The 10,773-nt window shown below is 44.3% G+C and overlaps 3 protein-coding genes across 3 annotated transcripts; 2 read left to right on the top strand and 1 right to left on the bottom strand.

Annotated features, from left to right (window-relative positions):
* Positions 1-1,887: 1,887 nt before the first annotated feature.
* AK88_02883 (uncharacterized protein) lies at positions 1,888-3,008 on the top strand (the record flags this gene model as incomplete). Its single annotated transcript, XM_012480506.1, has 2 exons — positions 1,888-1,960; positions 2,161-3,008. The coding sequence occupies 2 exons, from the start codon at positions 1,888-1,890 to the stop codon at positions 3,006-3,008; spliced, it is 921 nt and encodes a 306-aa protein (XP_012335929.1).
* Positions 3,009-3,098: 90 nt separating this feature from the next.
* Positions 3,099-3,719, top strand: AK88_02884 (uncharacterized protein; the record flags this gene model as incomplete). The annotated part of the gene is made up of 1 exon (XM_012480507.1): positions 3,099-3,719. The coding sequence occupies one exon, from the start codon at positions 3,099-3,101 to the stop codon at positions 3,717-3,719; it is 621 nt and encodes a 206-aa protein (XP_012335930.1).
* A 416-nt stretch (positions 3,720-4,135) lies between these two features.
* On the bottom strand, positions 4,136-9,563 carry AK88_02885 (serine/threonine protein kinase; the record flags this gene model as incomplete). Its single annotated transcript, XM_012480508.1, has 16 exons — positions 4,136-4,217; positions 4,309-4,388; positions 4,532-4,777; positions 5,084-5,168; positions 5,387-5,459; positions 5,622-5,708; positions 5,881-5,960; positions 6,098-6,286; positions 6,468-6,531; positions 6,677-6,776; positions 7,023-7,156; positions 7,393-7,565; positions 7,747-8,272; positions 8,378-8,654; positions 8,861-9,034; positions 9,285-9,563. 16 exons carry the CDS (start codon positions 9,561-9,563, stop codon positions 4,136-4,138), a joined length of 2,649 nt encoding a protein of 882 aa, XP_012335931.1.
* Positions 9,564-10,773: the final 1,210 nt, after the last annotated feature.

Raw genomic sequence — 10,773 nt, forward strand, 5'->3', positions numbered from 1 at the left:
AAAAAAAAAAAAAAATGTGTGTACCAAAATTGGCCACGGACATCTGGTGGGCTGTCCAAAATGAACATCGTAACTGAGGAACAGCGGAGCAGCGAAGCAGCGGAACGGAAGAACCCCAAATGTGGCTCACGGAGACGTAGCTCATGCAGGGTACCATTTGAGGCCATTTTATTAAAACAAATCCCTTGTTGCCTCCGCATATACATGCCCTTCGTGTTAGTAGAGAGGGGGAAGGGACAACCCCCCTTTGGCTCTTAGGAAATTTTACACGCAACACACCCCATCATTTTGTTAATTTTCCTCAGGGAGGAGAATCAAACAAGGATATGTGAGGAGGGTGTATTCAGTCATCATACGGTTTGGGTAATACCCACAGAGAAACTTTTCATCCAACAAGGCCTCCACCTTTTTTTTTTAAGGGGCTCTTTATTTTTTTTTTTTTTTTGTATTCCTGTAACGAAGGGACAAACCAACTATAAAAAAAAATTTCCATTGTCAATCAACAATCACCCATTACCTCTGAAGAATCATCCTGCGTGATGATCAAATGAGTGTATTCGTGGGAGAGAATGAAAAAGTATAACAACTTCTAAGCACATCCCACGAGGGGTAATCCTATTACGCATTGGAGGTTTTCCCCCTTATCTTGGAGAGGTACTTACCCCCCTACACACACAACCCCCCCCAAATGGGAAATTCACTTTTGAAACCATTCTGCGCAACACGCATAACGAGAGGTGTAATTGTGAATACACCTCCACAGGGACGATCGAGTTTACCTCCTCCTGGTCACCACTTCCAAATGAGGCAACCCCAAGTGTGTGTGTGTGACCATTTTAATAAAGGGAAAATTCTGTTTAAACAAAAATTTGCGCAACTTATTGGAAGAGACGGTTAGGACTACTGGGGAAATTCTCCAATCCGGGAAAGGAAACTATGCAGGGGGGTATCTCCATACATAAGCCGCGCGCAAAAAAAAAAAAAAGTACATTGATGTGTATTTCGAGCGACGCACACAAAGCAAATTAGTACACCTCTTGTTTGCCCGTGTGACCCTCCTCCCACTGCCCAAGTCGCGTGGACTAAGTGAACCCTGCTAGGGAACTCTTCACGGAGAATCCGCGCAATGTCAATGGAGCAGCGTACCGCCAGAGAGGAAACAAATCTGAGCGGGCGAGAGTTTCCGAAAACTCGAAAGCACACACGTTTACAGATGGCGCAAAAAAAAAAAACAAAAAAAAAAAAGAGCAGAACGGATTAGTCGCATGTAAGCATGTGCAAGGGGAGTTGTATTTCAATACATTCTGTTTTGCACATCATATGATATCATACCGTATCATAATCAGGTCATGCTTATTTTTTTTATTATTTATTTATTTATTTTTTTTTTTTTTTTTTGCGTCTGTGTAGTTGAGATATAAATCACCCTGCGCAAAAAGGCATCTCCGGGGGAGCAACCAATCACTTTATTTTATTTTTTTTTTATTTATTATTTTTTTTTTTTTTTTTTACCAAAGCCCTAGCATTTCGTCTGCATCCACACAGGGCAGAGCAGCCTGGCCGTGTGCGCTGCTGCCTGTTGAGAAAAAAACATGAGACCAGTGGCAGGAAAATGGTACCTCCTGCGGCGCACAAGAGTTTAGCTCGCCAAAGCAGGACACAACACTCCTCCCTCCACATGTGCCCTTTTGGCTACCCCGACGAGAGCGCACACCCGCAGATACGTATTTACACACATATGTACACCCACGTACGTATGCGCTCATGCACGTACAAACAAGACCCCACCTCTGCAGAAGAGAAGAACAAAGGGACAGCCAAGCTACAGCCACGTCCTTCTTTTTTCTCCCCCCCATCTCATCAACCAAGTGACGAAACGATAACATCATGGCCATCCTGCCGCAGCGCGCTATCCCGTACCTTGTGCTAGCTGGCGCCTTTTTGTACAATCTTAATATAGGTGAGTGAAGGGGAGAAGCGCGTCCTAGTGAGGGGGTACCCCCCCTCTCCCCCGCTAAGCGGTGAACCATAAACCGGGGGAAAAAATGAAGTGTACACCTGTAGCTGTCTAAATTGCACACATGCCCAAGTGTAGTACACCTTGTTTACACTAATATACTTCTCTGTTTCCCCCCCCCCCCCCTTTTACCCCTCGCGCAGGAATTATCAACTCGTATGGTAACCTCAACATATACCTGACCTCCTACCTGCGACACAAAGGACAAAATGTAACCTACAGGGATGTGTCTTTTATATACGAATTGACTGTTATCATGTTGGGGTTATCCATGCTGATTGGAAATGCGGTGCAGAAGAAATTAGGAGAGAGAGTAACCATAATGACATGCTGCTTCATAACTTTTCTTTCCTTTTATTTGTCCTCCTTGTATGCGCACTCGTACTTTATGCTGTGTGTGTTGATGGGGGGGTTGTACGGACTGGGCTATGGAATCAGTTTCACCATCCCACTGTCTTGTACATATAAACATTTTAAAAAGAACCGAGGGTTGGTTAGTGGCATTGTCATCTCTGCAATATCGTTGAGTCCATTTTTGTATTGCCCACTACAGACTCTCCTTATAAATAAGAACAATGTATTGCCCGTGGAGAGCAGTGTAGGTAGCAGTGGTGGACCTAGGGAACGTTACTTCCAAGACCCTTATGTGCTTAGCAGAATCCCTCATGTACTTTTCATTCAATCGATAATCTTTTTAATTTTCGGTACCTGTGGTGGTTTCTTCGCGACCATGGAAGTGACGGGGGGAGATGGTGAAAAGATGCTAAGCATTGGTAATTTTGATATAGGGAATAAGAACAACAAACACGTGGATACACAGGACAAGGGGTTTGTAGATGTGGAGAGGAATGATGAACAGGTGGGTATCACCACAGATAAGAACAAGGGAAACCCAAATGAGGTAGCAAATGAGACAGATAATTTGGGGTCCCGACTAGCCAAATCTTTCAAAAAAAAAAAAAAAAAAAAAAATGGGGGCAGGGATAAATGACGAAGAACGAGAAGATGGAGATGAAGGAATCCCAAATGGAATTAAAAAAAAAAAAAAAAAAAAAAACATTTTATCAATTTCTTCTTAAACATGATAAACGTAAACACAACGATATTTTCCGACAACAATGTGCAAAAGTATTACAACAAAAAGTGTACTGAAGATGTTTTTTTTTTTTTTTTATGGCTATCTGTTGTCTTGTTCAATTCTTATATTAATTTCGTCATCATGTATTGGAAAATCATTGGCATCACTTACACCTCCATGGAAGATAAATTCATCACTCTGAACGGAAGCTTTATTAACAGCATGACCAATATCGCGGGGCGATTGATATGGGGATCCATATATGACAAGCTACAAGTTCGCATGACTATAACCTTGCTAGGGCTTTGCATATGCTGTGCCTGTTTCCTCCTACCAGCCATTTCGCACATATATATTTTGTACGCATTGACGTGCGCCCTCTTTTACTTTTGCATCGGGGGAAGCCTTGTTACCATCCCAATCATCACCCTCAAAAAGTATGGAGAATTACACTTTCCTCTTAATATGTCTATTCTGTACACCACACGCATTGCCAACACCTTCCTCTGTAGTGTGGTCGTGCGACTCTTTTACACCATGTTCACCCTGCGATGTCTGAGCTCGGCTTTCGGCCTCATTTCCCTCATCGCCACAATTGCAATGTTCTTCCTTACGCAGCCGTAGAGGGGGGGGGGGCCGCGCGTGGCGTAGTGTCTATGCTGCTCTTCATGTCCGATTGCGTATCACCTCTTACGCTTTCTATCACCACTTCTCTCTTTTCATCACATCTCCCTTTTCCATTCGTATGGCACCCCTTTTTGACCCTACCTTGGCGCAAGTGCAACTTGGCACAGCTGCAGCAGGGCGGTGCTGTCCTATCCCAGCCGCGTCGCCCCCACGCGTCCCTTGATGGACCAACTTTTTTTTTTCTTTTTTTTCAAAAGCAAACCACTGATGGATGTTTTTAAAACGTTTCTTATGTGTGTGCAGAGGGGCCATTTCACGCGATCACGCAATGGTAGTCATGCAAATGTAGCCATGCAGTCGTGGACCCGCAGTCGCGGAATGTTTTCCCCCCAATTGAAAAAGCCCCAACGGAGCTACTTCTCCCAAGCTATCTGCAACAGGGTGGCCCGCCCATACCTCTCCAGCTCGTTCCTCACAATTTCGTTAATAAGCATCCTACGGAGGGGGGAGGAAGTGATGCGTCGTTACTCACTTAGGATGGTCACATAAGTGGGCCACATAAGCTGGCCACTTGCGCCGAACGTACCTCGAAATTTCTCCAAATGTGGGCCGCATGAACGGGTTCTCGTCGATACAGCAGAGCAGCAGGTTTATCAGGAATTTGTCCTGCCACAGGGGGGAAAAAAGGGGAAGGCGAGAAAGTGGCCGAGAAAGTGGCCCAAAAAATGGCCAAAAAATGGCGAACCAAATTAAGGGGAGCCCCTCGAGACCATTGTCCAGGAACCCCCTTGCAGCCCCCCCCTTTTTACCTGAACCTCAAAATGTTTCAAGTCCACCTTATACCCCCCATGCGAAAAGTAATGAAAATTTTTGTGCTTTAAAAATTTAGACACAATAACTCCAAAGGCCCAAATATCAACCGTCCTGTTATAAGCCACGCTTTTCTGCTCAGGTGCCAAGTGCCCCTTTGTGCCACAACACTGACTCATGAGATATTCGAAGTCTTGGTCGACCTTCCTCGACAAGTTAAAGTCCGTCAGCAGGATCTTCTTCCCCTGCGTTGGGGCAAGCAGTTGTTATGCGGTAGACCCTGTTTATATATATATATATATATATATATATATATATAATGGCCCACCTTTTTGCCGCGTGTGTTTTTAAAGAGGCGCATTTTGAAAGGAGTCCCCAAGTCGGTAATGGCCACTGGGGACAGCACGTGCACCAGGGGTGATGAAGCTGCCGAGCAGGACACACCCGATAATGCACACTGGGCAAAAATGGCTCCATCTTTTCATTTCAACGAACAAATGGCCAACCCGTACCTATGGTGGAAGTCACGTCGCCACACACACGCCACTTACCTTTATCAACACGTTATCTGGCTTCAAGTCCCTATATATGTAAAATTCTTGTTTGGCATTTTGCTTGTGAATGAAGGACATTACGCTAAAGGTGTGTGGGGGGGGGATCATGTGTGAAGATGAGCATACCTACGTAGAGTGACACTACGAGTGGGTAAGTCTGTGTGAGGGGATAAAAAAAAAAGAAGAAACCCATCCTCACAACTTTGTAAGAAGTTTTACGTTGACGAAAAGACAACCCAGCTGCACATTTGCAGTGTCATTTTTTTTGTTATTTTTTTTTTGTGGAACGATTAAACCTACTTGGCTATCTCCAACAGGGTCAGTCTCACGAAATTAAGGTTGTATGCCGCTTCCTTGTCGCAGAACACCTTTTCTGTTCAGTGAGAAAAAGGACGCACACGGGGAGGAATAACAATTGACACGCGTACACATATATATACATATATGTGTGTGTGCGTAATTATATATTGGCGCGATAGTCTACTTCACCACGTATGGACCCTTTTTACACACCAACACGGTGGAGCAACTTTACCTAATGACGTGTCAGCCAGCTGCAGCAAGAAGCAAAGGCACTCCTTCTTCTCCTCCTGGTGCTGCCTGTTCAATAGCACTTGGTACCCTGCAGAGCGCTTGGACAAAAAAAGAAAAATAAAATGAACAATAACGTCTCAATCGTGAACTCCTTTAAAAGGACTCCATTGACGTTTATCACGTGTGACAAGGCGGCCCACTTAGCAGAAGCACAATGCGCGGGTATACCGGCCAGACACACACAAAAAAAAAACTCTAACCCTTGAAAGTGCAGTAAATCTTCACAACATTGGTGTGTGCCTTCTCCCGCAGAATCACAGACTCGTTCAGGTTGAATTCGCTAAAATGGGGAATAAACAAAAAACACATAATGATGCCCTTTTTGCAAACTTTAAAGCTATTCACATGGACAGTGCGCCGTTCATCCCGCTCCCAAAAAAAAGAGCAGGAGGAGGAGGAAGCAAATGAGTGTCCTACTTCATGTCCATAATTTTCAACGCAAAGTGCGTTGTGTCTTTTATGCTCGGAAAGAAAAATGAGGTCTGAGGTTCTTTATCCTCCTTCAGGGACACATCCCACACTTCGCCAAATCCACCCATTCCCAACTTTTTCTCAAACGTGAAGTACTCGTCTATGTTTACAACCTCGTGGTGGCGCTCCCATATTCTGCAGCGGCGAGAGACAGTGTATGCGTACGTGTTTCCGTGCGTGTGGCGACACTCCCTCCCCAGCGCCAACACAACGGCAGAACGGTGAGATGCCCCCACACACACAAACGCATGAACCGCTACGAAGACTTACTTCAAAAAAAAAGTATCAATATATTCAAGAGGCATTTTTACATTACTGGTGAAGCTCGAAATTAATATCTTTGACTGAGCACTTGAGGTTGTTTTCGTTTTTGTCTTCTCCTCCCAAAAGAGGGGAATAATGCACTCGGGAATATTTTGCTCTTTGGTGTTTTGAAGTAAAAAAAAAAAAAAAATTTTTTTTAACACATGAGGGGGCAATGGCGCTTCGAGAAACGCATTAATGATGAACTGATCGCTGCGGCACCTGTAAGGGATGGAACTAAGACGAGATTGAAGTACTTGATCCTCTGGTTCTTCACGTAACGCACAAATCTGCAAGGGATGTCCACCGAGTCGCAAAGCAACTGCAGGAGGTCCGGGTGAAGAGGAGTCGCGTTGTATAAAAGTGTGTCGTAGTGGCGACATAGATTAGAGGTGTTTCTCTCGTGGGCTTTTTTTTTCTGTGCCTATGTATGCTTGGTGGTGGTGGTAGTAATATACGTGTTGCAGGAAGTGGGGCGGGGTATTGACACTATTACGAGGGAATATACAGCTTCATCACCACACCACCCCCGAGCAACTCCTCAAACAGGGGACACTGCTCTCCTTACCTTGAACAACAAAGACCTGTGCCGATCGGATCCCTTTTTTACACTTCCCAGGAACACAAAATTAAAATCGTAGTTCTCGTAGTAGTGCGTTTTTATGCTTTCCTCGCTTTCTGCATCTGAGTCTTCTTCGTCACCTGCCCCGTCCGCATCCTTCTCCTTCTCATTCTGCTTGTCCTTTTTTTTTTTTTTTTTTGCCGATTTTCTGAGGAGAATATTTCAGAGAATGTCCTTTCACGAGTGTCACAAGGATTTGAAGTGGCCATGTCACCGCTCTTCAGTTGGGTGTTTTCCTCCTCCGGCAGTTCTGCTTCCACTTGAGAGCGCTTCCTTTTCACTTGGCTTCTATCCCTCTCCTCCTCATCTGCTCTACGTTTGTGTATCTCTTGGCTTGCGCTCTTGGGGAAAGTTTCCCCCCCGTCGCTACACATGACATTTTCAGGGTCGTACTTGATCATCCTTTCCACCAAATTTTCTATTCTTTTAATTTTAACCAAAGCATTTTTAACACTCTTAACTTCCTTCTTTGCCATGTTAACCTTTTCCCTGTGCAGAGGTGTCATCGAGGAGGGGTATAGTTGGTGGGGTCTTCCCCTTCATACAGAAAAATGCCAAGTAGACACAGATACACTTGTGCGCACACAGTAGTAGGCCCAACTCGAAAACGTACACTGCATCGCCCTCAATGCTGCTACAACAAATGAAGAATATGCTCATAAAGCCCTACCGAAGTTTGGCGTCACTGAATACGCTTACAATGATGCTGGAGGGGCAGGTGCAAATATCAGTGTCGCTGCTTCTACACATATTCCGACCCTTCATGTACCTCCCAATGCACTTGGAAATATACTTGGGCATTTTTTTTTTTATAAAAAATAAATCACAACTCCCAACATCGTAAATGGATTTCTCTCTAAAGCATGAGTGTAACCCTAGGTGTACATTCGGGACGGGGATTTCTCCCACCAGTTTTTTTTTTCTTTTTTTTTTTTTTTTGCATTTGAAGTTTAATTTGTGTCCGCTGTTTGTAATTACAAAGTTTCGTGTGTCCACTTCGCTGTTCAGTTGGCCGCTCATTTTGCTGTCCACTTGGCCATTCACCACGCGGGAAGGATTCGCCCCTTCGGCGGGCGAGTCACTGTTGGGAGGCCGTACCTCCTTCACGAAGCTGCTCTCCCCCTTCATCCGAATGCCGTGTGTGTAGAGGTAGATTAGCCTCAGATCCTTCACATCCACCGCGTCCTTCACAAGGCCTGCAGTGCCAGGGGGAAAAAGCACACGCGCCAATATAAACCTATACACGTGCGTGCGTATGTAGGTGTGTGTGTGTGTGCGTGTGCACGTGCTTGCGCGCCCACCTCCTGACTCGAAAAAAGTCCTCCTGGTATGCATGAGATTGTCGTAAAAGTCTAACATATGTTCCCGCCCATATTTATAATTTAAGTTTTCTTCGCACAGTCTGATTTGGAGAAACTCGATGAGGTGTAAGACCACTTGGTTGTTCTTCACTTTTTTTTTTCTTTTCAATTTTTCAACAAAGCTCAACACTAAAAAATTTATTTCGTTCATATTTTCTATCAGGTATTTCAGCCCCATGATGATATCACCTACGTCTCCGTTGAGGTACAGCAGGGCCTCGAAAGTGGAGAGAAGTGGTGGGGGAAATGAGTCCTCTTTTCCACATCGTTCGTAGTTTCACAATTTGCATGAGTGTGGTCACACAGGGGGACAAAAACAACTACCATCATCACACTCAACGGAGAAAAAAAAAAAAAAAAAAACGAAATGAAACGGGACGGAATAACACTTTTCCCCTTTCGGCGTGCCTATTCGAGTGGTACCATTGATATTTCGTTATAACAAGACGCATACGGGGGGAAATACAAATGGAAAGCGTTCATGGAGAGTCTCTTTATAAATTCCTCCGTCGGGACTTTAATTTTCCTTTTTAATAGCACATCGTCCGAAACGAACACACAGGCGCTCTTAACTATTTCTTCCCCTCTCTTTAAATTCTACATGCGGACAAACCAGAAAAAAAAAAAAAAAAAAAAAAAAAAAAAGAAGCGGCGAGTTAGACCATCCGTCCCATTTACTGCATTGCGTTGAACTATCATCATTTGTACATGGCGTAACTGAGCTGATCTAAATATAACTTTGGCCAAATTATATTTCTTTCTTTTCCGTGCAGCTTTCCCTTTCGGCCTGCACCTCTTCGAGTATAACTCCTCCATATGCCTATGCTGCCCGCAAAGGATGTATTACTATTTCTGGGTTTGACTTCAGCTTCCGCAGCGTGTCTATGTGGGTCCTGTGTATGTTTTCCGCTTCTGCATGTTGGTTCTTCCGTGGGGGTACAACTTTATCGCTCTGTTCATCTTTACACTTTTCATTTCCCCTGTTGGCACTGCTTAACTGCCCTTCCTCTCTTTGTGCTTCTTCTCTTATCATGCACTCACCGTGATCGCTGCGCATGCCACTGGCACCATCGTTGAGGGCTCCCCAAACAGCGCTGTCTTTACGCGTGCTCGAGCAGTCCTTCATTTGATAAGGCGCCCATTGAGGCCGTTTTTCGGAGCTGAATCGTTACCTCCTCGCTATTGCTACCCTATCACCACTACTATCGTTACTGCCCTGCTGTTACCGATTCGATGTACGTTTCTTTTCTGTCTACTCCCTTCTTACTACACCATAGGGGGGGGCATGAACAGCTCCTTTGCATATTCGTGCAACGTAACTTTAATTAAAAGGAGTCTTTTTTGCCTAACCTCACTTATGCCGCTTGAGAGGAATGTTCAACAAAAAAAGGTACCTCCCCCTGCAGCACCTTTGCGCTGCTCGCTCACGTTTTCGTGGACATAATTCGGTTTACGAAAAAGAGTTTATCTTAAATTAGAAAAGGGTAGGCGCACAAATGGAGAGATGGCAAAATGGCGTCGCGAGATTGCAGAAGGGCAAAGGGGCAATCCGCCTGCCTATGTACCTTATTGCCCTTTTTTTTTTTTTTTTTTTTTTTTCCGAATGGAAACAAGAAATGTGTGCAAATGGCCCTCGCGTCAATGTCGCCCATCCACAGGAAATTTTCTCCGTCTCTATGCGTTGGCCGAAGCCGTTTCGAAAAGGAGTATGTCCCTTTTCATTTTTCATTGTTTATCTACTTCATAGCATTCTCCATTTTTTATTTCCCACCATGAGTGATGAGGAATCGTTGGGATGCACTTATTGAGCGGGTGACGCTTACTCTTCTCCAACGAAATAATTCCACCTCGTTTGTGTTCGCATGGGGCCAAACATAAGGTACAGGCACTTCCGAATGGAGTATTCTACATTCATATTTTTTTGCCAAGGTACAACAAACGTTGTTCTTAATTATATATGCTTAGAGAATCCAAGAGGGAGTTGCGTTTCCCAGGGATGTTTCACCTGCTGGGGGCTTATTATTATTTATGAACGGCCAATTCAAAAATAGAAAAAAAAAAAACACATTATGGACATGAACTACACTTCCACATATATGCATAACCTCACGGAGGTACAGAAACAAAGGCTCATATTGTCTAACACTTAAACATGCGTGTGCAAATGAGTACAGTTATAAGGCTTTCACCCCCCCCTCCAACACACACACCTATACATACACAGGTGTTTACAAAAACCTTAAACGATTCACCAACAGTACGGGGGGGGAAAATTCCTGGTTGTCACTTAAAAAATTAAAAACAGTTCGGTATTGAGAAAAAAAAAAAAAAAAAAA

This window comes from Plasmodium fragile (assembly GCF_000956335.1).
Source record: "Plasmodium fragile strain nilgiri unplaced genomic scaffold supercont1.30, whole genome shotgun sequence".
NCBI lineage: Eukaryota > Apicomplexa > Aconoidasida > Haemosporida > Plasmodiidae > Plasmodium > Plasmodium fragile.